Raw genomic sequence first — 16,278 nt, 5'->3', positions numbered from 1 at the left:
ACTTCCCTATCAGCTATAGACTTGAAATGGATGGCAATGCGGTAGAGTGGCGCCTGTAACAGGCGAAGGGGTATTGGTGGAAAAAGGATGATGATGATGATGCTGAGTATAGCGCAAGATCTCTGCACGAAGGCTGTGCTTAGCAGATTGGGTCACAGCACGTACGGGCGCAGTGTGCGTGTACGACTTGCTGCAGAAAGAGTCTGCGACAACTCATTGGGCTTATACGAGTAGGTGCACCTCTGTAGCGGCTTAAGCAGTTTCTGCCAGACTGGGGACACTTATCACTTGCAACCTGAAAAAATTACTGTGAGGCTAAGAAACTCCCCACCCACCCCGCCCCCCACCCCTAAGCAACCCTACCGTTGAAGGTGGGTGTAAAAATGGGTTATATGAAAGCATAATTCAGGGTCACCTGGAGCAGTTGCAATCAAATATGGCGTATATGTGACTCAGTTTACTTCTGTTTTTATTAACTCGCTCTCTTGTCTGTCTCCTTCACTTCCCAGTACAAATTTTGCAATTGATTTTAAACCAACTTCCCGATGAGCTAGAAACTTTCAACGTGGCTCAGAACTGGATGACAATGTAATATTAACTCGCTTTGTTGTGTGCTGTGTGGCGGAGGGTACTTCATTTACGAGGGTCTTTTCCCGATGAGCTAGACTTGAAACTTTTAACATAGCTTACGACTGTGTGGCAATGCAGTATTACGCGCATACTTCTGTCCGGCCGAGGCTGGCAGGAGCGGCGTTTATATCTCTTCGGCTAGGGGCCGCTCGTGTCGTGGTGTGCGGTCCTAGCCAGCGGGCTATTGGCTGGCGTCTTCTCACTGCCGCCTCTGCTCTTGCGTTCTTCATCTCCGTGCCGTCGCTTGTCGTTACGCCGGAACATAACTGTGCCATTTCTTTCGTCGAAATAGCACGTCAGTATGACACAAAATCACCTATATCTTTTTGTTGGTCTGCAAGAAATAACCTGGTAGGTGTACTCTTGAATATGGGGATTTGTGCTGCTGTGGGCTGCCGTTCGATGACGCACCGGCCGGAAATACCCGCGACTTTTAACAGGAAGTAGCGCCACCGAGGCAAGAGGTCGTGATGTTTGGCCCCCGATGGACAGCGGAGTAAACTTTTGGTGCTCGACGCCTCATTTAGCAAAGCGTATCGCGTAGCCTGAGGACGTGTCTGCTATTAAACGTCCATTCTGCAGGAGACTACCTGCGAAATGACGGACGGACTTAAAACTATGCCGTTGAATCGGCGACTACGTTGTCGTCCGGCACAAGTGTGCGAGCAGGGTTGTTGATGTTTCGTTCCGACAAAGATGTGAAAGTCAACAGCGTTTCATGTTTGATATGACGTCCATGAAAGACTCCTTCAGAACCTACCCTACATACCTCATCCACTCGGCCTCAGAAAATCAGCAACATAATCTAGACCTAATTTGCGAATTTTCATCCTATTTCAATAACAGTTGTGTAAATCAATTCTGAATCAATTAGAAGTCGTTTTGAGGGAATCAAGTTCCATCTTTTTTTATTGAAGATCTGTTTTTACTTTTGTTTCGCGCTTTTCACGCAAAGCATGTCTTGGGAAGGAGCAGGAAAGGGGTGGGATGGGGAGCGGGAAATCAGTTTCCGCATGCTACCGCTAGATTTACCGATGTAGGTGTGTCAATGCGGCGAAGAGATAAACTAGGTTACAGGACCGGCGAATGGCAGCTGTATCAAAGGCAAGTTTCAAATTTTTATGTGAAATATTAAGTTTTATGCCATTTTAAGTAATCAGAATTTCACCTATTTTAATATAAAACTTACATGCCCTATGAGAGTTGTTACAGCCTTATGACGAAGGACAGAACGTGTGCACTTGTCCTGAATGTAGGTACCCGTGCAGCCACTTGCGCAATCTCAGATACGGAGTTGCGTGCTGTTTCCTTTTTGCGTTTCCTGAAATCGGTGCCCAGGGGTGTACTTCACCTGAGCCATGCGGTCAGGTAACTTCATTGGTGTGCTTTTTTCCACCGTTTATTCTCTAACCGTCGTAGAGCTTCGCAAACTTGTTCAAGTAACATATTGAAAGTCATTGGTTACTTCGATCTCCATCTCTGCGGCTGTCACGAAACTTTTCATATGTGTAATAGTTATGCCTCTCGCATTATGATGTGTAACATCTTCGAGTTCAAACATTTACTGTCCATAACTCCTCTTCATCTGAACCGACCGGTGTGGCCGAGCGGTTCTAGGCGCTTCAGTCTCGAACCGCGCGACCGTTACGGTCGCAGGTTCGAATCTTGCCTCGGGCATGGATGTGTGTGATGTTCTTAGGTTAGTTAGGTTTAAGTAGTTGTAAGTTCTAGGGGACTGATGATCTCAGCTGTAAAGCCCCATAGTACTCAGAGCCATTTGAACCTGTTCATCTGAAAGAGAGAAACCGTTGAAGCCGTGGATAAACATTTGTAATACACATAAACAACTGCAATATACGTGATTAAAAGTGAAGTAAAGAACCGAGCAAAACAATTTGTAAAAAGTGGGGATATGTCAGAACACGCTAACACTATTAACGAGATAAGAACGTAGGAACAGACTGACATCGGTGATGAGGGCGATTGAGGACCATGAAATTTTTTTTTTCTTCTTCATCTTCGAGCTCTGATATTTACAGTTTTGAATGCATTTCTTCCTATTGTACTAATTTTCTAAACCCCGATCTGGGCTACATAGCATTAATATGGAAACGAGAAAATTATTACAAAAGTGCGCCGATAGCTGGTTTCTGTTTCACTAAAGAAAACAAGGAATGCGTTGTTATAAGGAAAATAGCTTACGCCAAACAGATAATCCATTTTTTGTAGACAATTTCATCTTCTCTCAGCTGTTTGTTTTAAATCTTTTACAAGTCCTTTCAGCAAGTAGAATCGAGATGAAATAGAAAGTAATGGAAGCTTAGCGATTGTTAACAGGGCAGTCTTCAGCTTTTCGAATTTTCCCTTCAAACTTAAAAACTTACCTCGTCTCAGCCAGCCGTTGTACCAGCGTGATTAACTTTCGAAAACAAATGTAAAGAAAAACTGCTTATATTAAAATAAGATAATAACGGAAGATTTTTGGACCCTTTGTGAATGAGTGTCAATTATAATTGTGAATGAGAACAAACGAAGAACTATTGATACTGTACAAACATTGCAGTGTTTGTGTATCCCGCGCCTTGTGTTATCCTTGTGTAAGCTTGAGAACGTGTTCGAAGTGTTTGCGAATCGTGTAACTGAGGCGTGACGTGGTTGCGAGCCCAGTATTCACCAAGTTGGATGCGGGAAACCGCCTAACAACCAAGTCGAGGCTGGCCGGCACACCGGCACTCATTGTTAATCCCACGGGCGGATTAGATCCGAGACCGGCACGCTTTGTCGAATCCCGGAAGCGGCGTGCTAATGCGCGCTGCTGTCGGGGCGTGTCGTCATCATCATCATCATCATCATCATCATCATCAGCGGACGATATCAAACTAAATTCTGTGGCGCTGTCATCCAATAGGACATAGGCGTGCTGACCGACTGCTGCGTCGTTCTCTGTGCCACTGGACGGGCCGAGGGTTCAGCACACGGCCGCTCAGTCCTAGTGGTCGATGTGGGCTTTCGAAATCTGAGCCTTCACGTAGCTTCTCAGTTGTCTTCAAGCGGTGAGGGAATCCATTCCTCGTACGAAAGAAAAAAGACCTTCCTGATACCGAGAGTTGGATACTGTATTCCCTATGGCAGTTACTCATTCCGACTCAAGACCCACAGACACGGATTCAGATGATAATAAATCCAGGAAGTTTCACGTGCTTATTTCCAATACTTCTAACGAACCATTTTAAACGCCAAGAAAGCGAAGTGTCATATCTCCTGTGTGCATTGTTTGATGCGGCTACGATAAGGAACAATAATAATTTTTAAAAAATGCAACGTGAGTGATCATCGTTTCTTTCAATTTACCATTTTTCTTTAACACTCACATTGACAAAAAAAAGGTAAATTAAAGAGAATAGCGATCACTCACTACTTGCCTTACGGTTGGAATTAAAATGCAGGTATTCATGGTGGCCCAGTGTGGGCTGTAATTATCGTATGGCAGCGAAACGTGTTAGATATGCTATTGCCTAAATGCTGAACCGACTTACGCTGGAAAAAAATTAGTTTCAAGTTTGGCCACCAGGTGCAAATACGGCGCTGTAGAATGTTTGTTTGCCCGTTTGACACTCATGCTGTTCTTTGACAACTCATAACGTAAGCGAGCAGTATTATATATCGAAGAGAGAGGTCGTTCACTGTTAGTGAAGCTGTTTTATGTGATCGACGGCAATTAAGGTGCTGCATTAAGAAAGTATGACCGACTGAAAGATTTGAGGAGAGACCCGATGTCAGTAAATGGTTTAAAGTTGATGATCATGAAATTCAAAAACATGGTGAACTTGGTGTGGTACTTGGAAGGGGAAGACGTGCTACGCTGTTGGCAGTTATTGACGATGTTGCTGTGGCTGTAACTAACGATGCATCACGCGCCCCAGGTGCTCGTGGAGTGTCATGAAAACTGTCCAGTCTGTTTTACACTGGTACCCGTATAAGATCCAGACTATAGAGCAACTGAAACCTCATGATCGCAGGCCGCGATGGCCGAGCGGTTCTAGGCGGTTCAGTCCGGAACCGTGCGACTGCTACGGGACTGTTGACCTCAGATGTTACGTCACATGGTGCTCAGAGCAATTTGAACCTCATGATCCGCAGCAACGTTCTGAACTTGTTCTTCGGTTTCTGACACGGATCGAAGTTCATGACATGTGCCCGAGCAATATTCTATGGAGTGACGAGGTACATTTCACACTACAGGGCACAGTGAATACACATAACTGCCGAATTTGGGGTATCATTAAAATGCGTAATGTGCACGAAGAACCACTGCACTCGCCGTGCATGAGTTGTGGCTTGGATTCTCGAGCATCTTGTTTTCTCGATTCACTCTTCTTTGAAGAGAATACACCCAAGGGGTCGTCACGTGTACCGTGACGTTATCGAGGCCGCATTGTGTGGCATGTGATTACTGCTTTGGAACAGCGCAATTTGAAAGATCTGCTTTATACTGCATTACAAGAACGTGGTATCTCCTGGGGTTTTCCAGATGCATGGCCTGCAAGATCGCTTGATCTCAGTGCATGTGACTCTGGTAATACCTGAAAGAAAACATTTACGAGGGACACGTTCGGTCTCTATCTGATCTGAAGGTCAGTGTTCAGGAACACGTTGCTCAGGTTCGACCTGAACTGCTGCGGGCAGCTATTGATCACGTCGTGTTACGGATGTAGCATCTCGTCGCGACGTCTACAGTGCTCATGTTTAACAATTTGTGTAAGTGTCTATTAATAATAAAATCAACATTATGCCTTTTTTACTTGTTTGACGTTTTCTGCCTACGTCCCGTTCCTAATTCATTACGTATGGAAACATTTCTACACGTCTTTCTTGCATTCACAGCGCCAGATGTACCCCGGCCAAAACTGGAATACAATATTCTCCAGCGAAAATCATTAATTAAAGAGACAAATTGGTGTAAGAAAAAAATCTCTTATCTTTACAAAATGAGGCTTTTATTATTTCTCAACATAATTCCCACCAATATCAATAGACTTATCCCAATGATGAAATAGTTTTTTTATACAGGATGCAAAGAAGTCTTTGTCTTGTTGTTTCATCCACTTTCCCCTTTTTATTGCTGAACTGTTTTCCACGTAATGCAGTAGACCAGACAAATGAAAATCCGAGGGAACTAATCTCGACTGTAGTGGTTTCTTCGGTCAGCTGGGCGGTGTGAAGGGGGACGAGCATTGTCCTGTAGCATTACACGTCTTTCTTTTTTTTTACGTCCCCGAAGTTTTTCTCTAGTTGCTGGATTTACGTTGTTCAATAGCATGTCTGAGTCGTAGGCACTGCTTATTGTACGCCGATCTTCTAAATAATCACAAAAGACGACATCTTGGGCATTGCAAAAGACGTGTCGCTGAGGTTCGACCGTTTTTGAACTGTTCTACCCACTTACAAACGTCTCCGCGTTTCGTATAACTTTCACCGTACTGCAAAATGATTCAACAAAAGATTTTAGCCGGTTTTTTACCTTCATAAAGGAAACAACGAATCACTGAATGTTATTCAACTAATGTGGGAATGAATGAGGTTATAATCAAAACAAATTTTATCCGTCATTTGTTCTCAGCTCACTCTAGTGATGCCAACCTAAGATCATGAAAGTACGGAACAACTACTACAAACTGTTCCATTTCTGCACCAATTTGTCTAATTATTGAATGTCGCTCTAAGTTCCTCATACAGACACTTTATGGTGTTCGAGACTCTGGAGTAATAATTTACGTACAGGCTTCAAAAAACAAATTTCCTCCTCCGACGCAAAAGAACTGCCAGCTACAAGTGCGCCATGCGTACTACACTGCCAATTAAATCTTCTTGTACAAACTGCCATTTAAATCTTCTTGTACAAATTACCAAATCCGTAAGCACTGCCGCTCAAGCTGGGGCTTCGCAGCATCCATTGCTTACATTTGGCTGTACGACGCCGATAGAGGTAGGGCAGCTTTCGCCCATACGGATTTCCGTCGCCCAGATATCGGTGCCAAGTCCTGCTTTCTCTGTCCACCGAAGAGTTTGAACATGGAAGCCACTCCTGCTTCGTTGGCCCATATTGGTGCACGACTGCTGGCTGACCCAGCTGCTCTTCCCTGGCTGTAGCGGTCCGGATGGTAGACGACCGACTACCCGACAAGTCATCGCATAGTTCTTCCCGCTACATTCGCGTGCCTATCACTAGACGAATAACGGTCAGTATTGGTGTGCACATTTTATCGCTCGTACATTTTCTAGGCAGTCCTTAAGTGCCCGATGCGCTGGAGCAGCCCAACGCGTAGATTCTGTGCTGATAACAGATACAACAAATGCCTTGTGCGCCACTTTCGATTTATAATAACTTTAGAACGCTGTTTTGAGTATCAGAAGTCCATGACAATACATGCTGCATTTCTCTGTGTCAACGTGTCTTGTTATTTTAAACCACCATTTGCAATTTCAGAACAGTTACTTTTTGGTATTAGAAGTCGGTGCATGTTTTCATTCGATGTCATCTTTTTGTAACATGTTAGACAAAAGGATAAAAGTTTTACTATACGGTTAATAGTGCGTGCGAAATAACTGTCTGTGAGCTGTAGTAGTCGTTCGTACTTTGCTGAACAGTCTAAAAGCTATTGGTCTTTGTGTTGACGACAGTATGCATCGTATAATGGCATATGTTTTATCACAGTGAAATCCACATCTGCATCCATGCTTTACCACAACCACTGTGAAGTGCATGGCTGGGGCTACTTCTCATTCTACCAGTTCTTTCCGTTCCAATCACGTATAGAGCGAGGGACAATGACTGTTTAAATGCCCGTGTGCGTGGCGTATCTAACCTTATCCTCATGATCCCCATGATCGTGGTACATGGGGAGTTGTAACATGTTCGTTGATTCATCAATTAAAGCTGGCTCATGAAATGTTTTACTGAGCGAGGTGACGCAGTGGTAAGCACAGTGGGAGGTGTGTGACGCGTCGCAATGTCCTGCTGGTAGATGCCATCGCGCTGAGGAAAAACAAACTGCGTGTTCCCCTCCGCCCTCCCCCTCCCTTCCCCCCCCCTCCTCCTCTCCCACGACGCGCTTTAGATATCCTCCACTTCTAGTGCTGCCAGCTGCCGCCTGTGAGCAGTTGTTACATGTTGACGTCGAACATAGCCCCTGGTCACGTCAATGTGACTGGATCGCGTAGTTACATTCGGTTGTAAAAACCAACTGAACGAAAAAAAAGACTGATAAAAATCTGTGGTTGAAACCAGTCGGTTGTCCCACCATTAGCCATTCCGTTAAAGACACCTCTTGATCTCAGAAATGCTCTATGATTTTATGACAAATCGATGTCAATGATACTGGACGGTAGTTATGTGGATCACTTTTGCTACCCTTCTTGTAGTCAGATGTGAACTGTGCCTTCTTCAAACTAACTATTGGGCACGGTTTTTGTGTGCTACTTTCAAACTATTGGGCACCGTTTCGTGTTTGGGGGGACCAACAGTAGATTATGATTTTAAAAATGGGCTATCTCAGCCGGTGTAGACTCGGATAATGATTCCATCAGACACTGGAACTTTACGCAATTTTAGTGTTTTTAGCTGTTTCCCGACGCCTCTGACACTGTCAATTTTTCTCATCTTTGCAGTGGTACGAGAATTAAACTGGGCGAGGGCCCTTAGACTTGTCTTTGTAACGTAATATTTCAACAATAAGTTCAGCATTTCTGCCTTTGCTTGGTTACTCTCAGTTACAGTTACAGTTTCTGTCTCGTCCATGAGTGGTTGCACAAAAATTTTACGTATGACCTGAATTTCTTTGAGTTTTTCGAGAGATCGTTTGATAATATTATGCTACAGTAGTCGTTGAAGGTTTCACTCTTTCTCTCGTTACAACCAAACACGTTTCATTCAGCACCTCTCTATCTGTAGCACTATGTTTTGTTTCGTCCCTATTATTCAGTAGTCACGGTTTCTTTAGAAGTTCTTTACAGTGACTTTGTACGGTAAATGGTCTCTCCAATCACGAACTGTATTGATAAGTGCATGGTCAATTATTCTTATAAATTTCCCATAATTCTTCTACATGTTCCTTCCAGAAGCTAAATGTTTCGAGCCTCATATTTAGATACTATACTACTGGCTGTTTATTTAGTGTCCTGAACGTATCAATCCTCCTACTTGTTTTTGTTGCCTTTGTATGTTGCTACAACTGCTTCGTGGCTGATACCAATCTGTATGTTGACGTGCTCAAAAAAGTCACTTACACCTTACCAAAATGTAATTTTCCCGGTTGATAGTTGTTTGTCTTCCAGTGAAGACACTATGAGTAGGGACTAATAACCTTATTTTTTCCTCTAAAGTTTTCAGAAACATTGGATGTGAGTCTGATAGTTGACAGATACACTCCTGGAAATGGAAAAAAGAACACATTGACACCGGTGTGTCAGACCCACCATACTTGCTCCGGACACTGCGAGAGGGCTGTACAAGCAATGATCACACGCACAGCACAGCGGACACACCAGGAACCGCGGTGTTGGCCGTCGAATGGCGCTAGCTGCGCAGCATTTGTGCACCGCCGCCGTCAGTGTCAGCCATTTTGCCGTGGCTTACGGAGCTCCATCGCAGTCTTTAACACTGGTAGCATGCCGCGACAGCGTGGACGTGAACCGTATGTGCAGTTGACGGACTTTGAGCGAGGGCGAATAGTGGGCATGCGGGAGGCCGGGTGGACGTACCGCCGAATTGCTCAACACGTGGGGCGTGAGGTCTCCACAGTACATCGATGTTGTCGCCAGTGGTCAGCGGAAGGTGCACGTGCCCGTCGACCTGGGACCGGACCGCAGCGACGCACGGATGCACGCCAAGACCGTAGGATCCTACGCAGTGCCGTAAGGGACCGCACCGCCTCTTCCCAGCAAATTAGGGACACTGTTGCTCCTGGGGTATCGGCGAGGACCATTCGCAACCGTCTCCATGAAGCTGGGCTACGGTCCCGCACACCGTTAGGCCGTCTTCCGCTCACGCCCCAACATCGTGCAGCCCGCCTCCAGTGGTGTCGCGACAGGCGTGAATGGAGGGACGAATGGAGACGTGTCGTCTTCAGCGATGAGAGTCGCTTCTGCCTTGGTGCCAATGATGGTCGTATGCGTGTTTGGCGCCGTGCAGGTGAGCGCCACAATCAGGACTGCATACGACCGAGGCACACAGGGCCAACACCCGGCATCATGGTGTGGGGAGCGATCTCCTACACTGGCCGTACACCTCTGGTGATCGTCGAGGGGACACTGAATAGTGCACGGTACATCCAAACCGTCATCGAACCCATCGTTCTACCATTCCTAGACCGGCAAGGGAACTTGCTGTTCCAACAGGACAGTGCACGTCCGCATGTATCCCGTGCCACCCAACGTGCTCTAGAAGGTGTAAGTCAACTACCCTGGCCAGCAAGATCTCCGGATCTGTCCCCCATTGAGCATGTTTGGGACTGGATGAAGCGTCGTCTGACGCGGTCTGCACGTCGAGCACGAACGCTGGTCCAACTGAGGCGCTAGGTGGAAATGGCATGTCAAGCCGTTCCACAGGACTACATCCAGCATCTCTACGATCGTCTCCATGGGAGAATAGCAGCCTGCATTGCTGCGAAAGGTGGATATACACTGTACTAGTGCCGACATTGTGCATGCTCTGTTGCCTGTGTCTATGTGCCTGTGGTTCTGTCAGTGTGATCATGTGATGTATCTGACCCCAGGAATGTGTCAATAAAGTTTCCCCTTCCTGGGACAATGAATTCACAGTGTTCTTATTTCAATTTCCAGGAGTGTAGATTCCATTACAAATTTGTACTCATTCATGATAATGATTTTTGCCCAGACGTCTGGTGCAGTATCCACTTTCAATCTCTACCTCCGTGGCTCTGAATTACTTGTCTACTGCCACAAATTCGCGAACTCCCTTTGCAAGTAGGGTATCCTTTCAATATACTCTTAAATTTTCCCTCCGTTCCATTGCATACATGTCACAGTGGAATGTATTTTATTCAATAGGGAACGGTGTCAATTCTAAGCTTCGCATATATCAACAAAAACAAAATTTCGTCTATTTTTACATCAGATCTTAGTTCATATTCTGTACCTATTAATACTATATATTTAACTTAACGTGATATCTTATGGCATATTACTGTTTCATCTGGTACATGCAGTCTACGCCTACATTATAATAATTTACATTCCAACAATTTTCCGAGAAAAGTGTTATATATGACCTTCCAGAGAGCCGTACAAAAATCTGGTGATGTTATGTCTTGTCGGAATACAAGTGTGTGAAAAAAAAAATAATAAAAAAAGCCCACCTTCACCAACTTGATGCTCAAAAGGATTTATCAACGTAACTAGACAGATGTCAACCGTTTATTGCTCTCTTTGAGAACACCATGTGATTTTTGTAAATGATCGCCATACATTAATGCTGTCAGTCGTAAATCCGAATTTGGCTTTTATTCTGGCACAGTAGCTGCGCTACTTATGCAATATTGTTATCGTGCCAAAGAGAACATGTATAATTAGACATTCACTTGTGACAGCGTTTGTCAAATCAAGACACTGTTCTTCTATAGTTTATCCTCAAGCTGCAGTAGAACTTTGCATGCCATTGGCTAATAAGCATAATGTACTACATTAATTGGCTATTATAGTTACGTGCTGAGTCTCTTGGTAAGCGCGCTTGAGGTATGCAACTGCATGTCTTCCAGAGTGTTAGTCGTAAACAGCACAGCCAACGCATTGCTTGTGCTGTCGAAGTTGTTGATATTCTGAACGTCAGGTTAAAGTTTAGTCACATAACAAACTACGTCATTTGAAACACACACTCAGAGCATATTCCCCCTCTCTTTCTGCAAAACAATAGTGTTTTTGTAGAGGTGACAGTTTGAGAATTTTGTTTGATATTGCTGCTTTCAGTGATTGGCTGCAAATTGTGTACTCCACATAGGCGTACATTATTAATCTGTTTGTACTTCGCTAGAGAGCTGTAAGGCGAAGAGTTAGACATTGGTACGCCCGTGCTTTAGGATGGTCAGAGTTAGCCATCTGCTATCTAGTGGAAGACTTTGGAACTGCGGTCATACTTGTAGTATCGCGTGTGGCGAGTAGATGGCAGAGCGAGCTGTAGGGAGCTCTGCTGGACTTGTGCCAGAGCGAAGGCGGAGCGGCGGTTCTCTCGCAACAGGTTGCCGAGCGTCACGTTCCCGATTTGGCACGGGCCGCCCTGTCCCAGCAGTGCTTCCCTCTTCCATAAACAATGGCTGTTGTGTTTACCAACAGGCCGGTGAACCCAATTTTCTTGAAATATTGGACGTGTTCACTGACGCGTTTGGTGTAGTTAATCTGTGAAGCATTATAATTACGCTAGCTTTGTTCTACTTTTTACTCTTTTGTTCAAAGTAATCTTTACGTCTGAAATTCAACAGACGAAGCTTTTTATATTCTGTTAAGGCCACGATATTGGCAGAACATGGAATTACGTGACGAATCTTACAGCAATTCCGCCGTTAATCGGAAGTGTACACTGCTGGGCAGCAAACTGTCTCATTTGGAGGAACAGAGAATGCCTTAATTTGTTATCGAATATAGTACTTACGCTTTGGTGTTAACTAACCAAAGCCAGGTCATGGTATAGATGGCAGGTGATTGTGTTGCACCGTGAGACAGTGCCAATTCGCAATCTGACTGTGTAGTCGAATAAAGCTGTCACTATCATAGAATGTGCGCGTCTACTTCTTGCATTTTAGCGAGGGATTTCTGCGTATTGCATTTATAAGAGACCGAACTAATACCGCAAAATGCGTCACTCAAAAAAATAACGAATCATCTCAGTATATAAGATCTGGTGATGATAATTTTCGTGGTGCTGTTTCGTCGTAAAACAACGTTCGTTTACGGTAATTTCCAAACAGAAAAAGTGTTTGAATTTAAGGCGAGCACGTCGTAATATTTTATTAAATTACTGATTTTGGACATGGCCACGAAAAAACGACCTAACATATTCTAATTCGTTGATTTTTTTTAAATCAGAGAATGACATGTCAAGATCAAATATGCACGTAATGACATGTTTATTAAATGAGGATTCGCATACATACAGGCCTTCTTTTGAATTTTTAATGGCGTTACAGTCGCAAGCCCTCAAAATTTATAGTGATCTTGTTATAAATAATTCTTAAAAGTTATTCACTCCTGGATTTCTATGCAGACTGAATCAAGGCACTTTCCTGTTGTTGGCCTTATTATATTTAAATGAAAAGCGAAAATGATAGCACAGTGAGCAGTATTTCGTCACTGTTGAAAGATATGTCGAAATATAACAATAAGGTAGTTTTCGACATGATTTAATGACCCATCATTCTGGGAAAATAATGACAAAAATAATTAAAATGAAACTGAAAATTATGTCCATTTCACTGCTGAAACAGTTGTGGATCAATAGATGTGGGAGTGATTGCAACCTCCTGTGTCGGCTACAATTTGAACGAGATTCAAGCGCTCTCAATATCGATGCGGTTCTTACGTTTTTTGATGCGAACAAGGCTTAAAAGCGGAATATAAATGATAACATACATAAAAGTAGTTCTTTTAAAACCAAGTAGATTGAATCCAAGTCGTGTCGACTTGCCGGCCTTTCGAGCGCAGATTCTAGTGTATTACAGTTCAGCCAATTACTGCATGTTTTTGATGTGTGGACTCCGCTGTTACTGTTACCGCGCACGGAGTGGATGATGGGTATGTCTTATACATGATACAGCAACTGAAGAATTGGTAGTATTCATTCTTATGAGCACATTCCCTCGGATGGGTCTTCACTAGCAGTCACCTAACGCCAGGCAGCCAAGTGTGTCCTTCCGCTTGGTGTTGTGGCAACAATGATATTTTTTCATCAGACGGTACCGCCAAATTTCAAAAGTTTTTGCGATCTTATAGATACTGGAGACAGAACACTCTGCACCCATGTTAATCATGAGGTATAGCGCCATGTTTGCTTGCATGGCGGTGATGGGTGGACATAATCACACTCACTGCTACATCGAGGTTTCTTCCCGTTTTTGTAACTGGCACGAATGGATACTTGTTACTGGCATGTAAAATCCCTCGGCCTCCATCCCTAGTTATTGTTTGAGACATTTCCGATTTTTGTCGCGTACGAAGACCTCCTTCACTCTCCGTTTCTTATCTTACGCTCATTTCGCGCTTACCTGCGAGACGCCATTTGTAGTAACGAGTATTCCGACAGTGCTGTCTTTAGTTACCTTATATGCGTAACGCATGCTTGGGGAAGAGCTACTTACCATTAATTATTTCCTCATCTTTATATGAAACAGCTGTTGACGCATCTCATGTGTAAATCTTGAATATATTCCTCGCTGTTATCTGGAAACAACGAGCGCGAGGAGCTCGCTTTTATTGAAGAAACCGACCAGAAAGGAGGACTGTGTACAGTTGCACTTCCGATAATTTGTTACTGAAAGATTCCTTTCAGCGTGGCCGCATCGTACAGATGTTGCAGAAACAAGACTTCACCTTCACACTGCGTGATTGTCAGCCCCGAGTTTTTGCAGGTTTGCCTTCGCGAAATAGTTTCTATTCCGTTCTTGTACTCGTCCAGACACGTTTCATTACCTGGCCATCGTCTCTGGTCTCTACTTGTAGAATCGTTGAATTACTGGTTTTGAGCACTGTGGGACTTAACATCTGAGGTCATCAGTCCCCTAGAACTTAGAACTACTTAACATCACATCACACACATCTATGTCCGAGGCAGGATTCGAACCTGCGACGGTAGCTATCGCGCGGTTCCAGACTAAAGCGCCTAGAACTGCACGGCCACACGGGCCGGCCGTTGAATTACTGATATCTCATTGCTTGTGTTCTCGAAATAGATTTCCTTGCGAAAACTTTGTATTAATTTTATCCGAAATCTTTCCTACATGAAATTTTTTATCATATCTCTCATATTACATGTTATTAGCGTTTCGTTGCTAGTTAGATTGTTACAAAGTGACAGAAGTTTCGTTAACATGCGTTCTGAATATGAATCCAGCATTAAAACTAAGCACTGTTTTATGGTGCAGCTGCTTGTTCGTTGTCACCCGAATCACCATAGTTTCAGGTAGCAATCCTGTTCGAACCTATTACGACTTGCGAGTAGACACTAAATCGTAAAATGTGTGTGTTTGTATATATATACATGAGGAGGTATGGAGCCAATATATTGAAGTTATGTGCTCGTTCTGAAGGTATCACCGTAAAAATGGCTTATGAAGAGAATATTGTTTCCATGCCATTTTTATTGTTCATTTTTAGATGTGGCGGGTCCCTTTTATCCTTATTTACTGGTTGATTTCCCTCAAGCTATACGTATGGTTTATATTATCTAAAGTGTGGCTGTGATGCGCTGTGAAATAACTATCAGAATTTTTCTGCTCTGAGATCATAATACGCTTTTTATAACGTTCCAGAAGTTGTGTCCTTTTCCTTTTTGCACTGCTTGGTATGCACCGCAAGTTCCCTGGTAGATGTAGTTTTCCCCTAATTTGTCTGTGGCCCTGTTGTTTATCCTGAGCTTTTTAGGGTTCCGTCCTCAGTCGGTGAAAACGGAACCTTTCCAGGATCACTTTGTTGTCTGTGTGTCCGGCCGACTGCCAGGACCCATTTTTCTCAGTTGTGGGTAGAGGTGTCAAGTTGAAATTTATATCATATACTAAGGTCTATGGTCCTTCGGAGTTGTAAAAAGTTTGAGCTTCTAAGTCATACTAATCAAAAGATACGGCCATTTATATCACATATTTTGATACTCTCAAACTCATTCATCAGAAACTGTTGAGTACTTCGTGTTGAACTAGAATCATGAAATTTGGGAGGGCAGAAAGCAAGGTTTCACAGTACAAGACAAGGAAAAAGATCCGAAAAGTGTTAATTTGTAATTATATCACAAGAAAAAAGTATTTTTTTCGTCATTTGTTGTACGACTGACTGTCTTTCTGTCCGTCCATCTGTTAAGACCCCTTTTTCTTAGAAATGAACTGACGATCAAGAGACAATTTATGTCACATAGTAAGGTCCATGGTTCCATGGCGGTGTAATAAATGTAAGCTCCTAACTCATTGTAATCAAAACGTACGGCCATTAAGATACATCTTTTGATACTTGCGAAGTCATGTACCTGTGAGGTACCTACTGTTGCCCTGGAATCAAGACTTTTCATTTTTGGAACACAACCGACGACCAGCTTAGAGGCAGAAGTGATGACACTTTCTGCGGGACCTGACCATCATTTTGCAGGATAATGCTTAAGTACGTACAGCGCAAGCTGTTACTGATTTGTTTGACTGATGGGGCTGCTAAGTCCTATACCACCTCTTGCACTCCCCTGACTTAGGCCCTCGTGATTTCAACTCGATTTCTAAACTGAAGGACACACTTCGCGGCATTCGCTTCGGAACTGCTACAAATTCATCGGACAATAGACCGCGCCGCTCGAACTGTCAACACTGGCACTGCTAAGAGTATCCTACGACTTCTACATCGCTGGCAACGGGTTACACACAATGCTGATGACTAGTTTGAAGGTCA

General features: G+C 43.8%; 1 protein-coding gene across 8 annotated transcripts in view; it reads left to right on the top strand.

Moving 5' to 3' along the window:
• The window catches only part of LOC126271264 (paxillin-like), a 447,630-nt gene that overhangs the window by 314,034 nt on the left and 117,318 nt on the right, over positions 1-16,278 (top strand). The window contains exon 1 of one of the 8 annotated variants that reach the window (XM_049974144.1): positions 6,774-6,869. The exons of the other annotated variants lie outside the window; for them this stretch is intronic. Coding sequence (XP_049830101.1) covers positions 6,789-6,869 — 81 coding nt within the window. The 5' untranslated portion in view covers positions 6,774-6,788. Of the gene's footprint in view, positions 1-6,773; positions 6,870-16,278 lie in introns of those variants that run through there. 8 annotated transcript variants of the gene reach the window in all.

Source organism: Schistocerca gregaria, chromosome 1 (assembly GCF_023897955.1).
Source record: "Schistocerca gregaria isolate iqSchGreg1 chromosome 1, iqSchGreg1.2, whole genome shotgun sequence".
Lineage (NCBI taxonomy): Eukaryota > Metazoa > Arthropoda > Insecta > Orthoptera > Acrididae > Schistocerca > Schistocerca gregaria.
The sequence above is the reverse complement of the archived record's forward strand: the minus strand, read 5'-3'. Positions and strand labels throughout refer to the sequence as shown.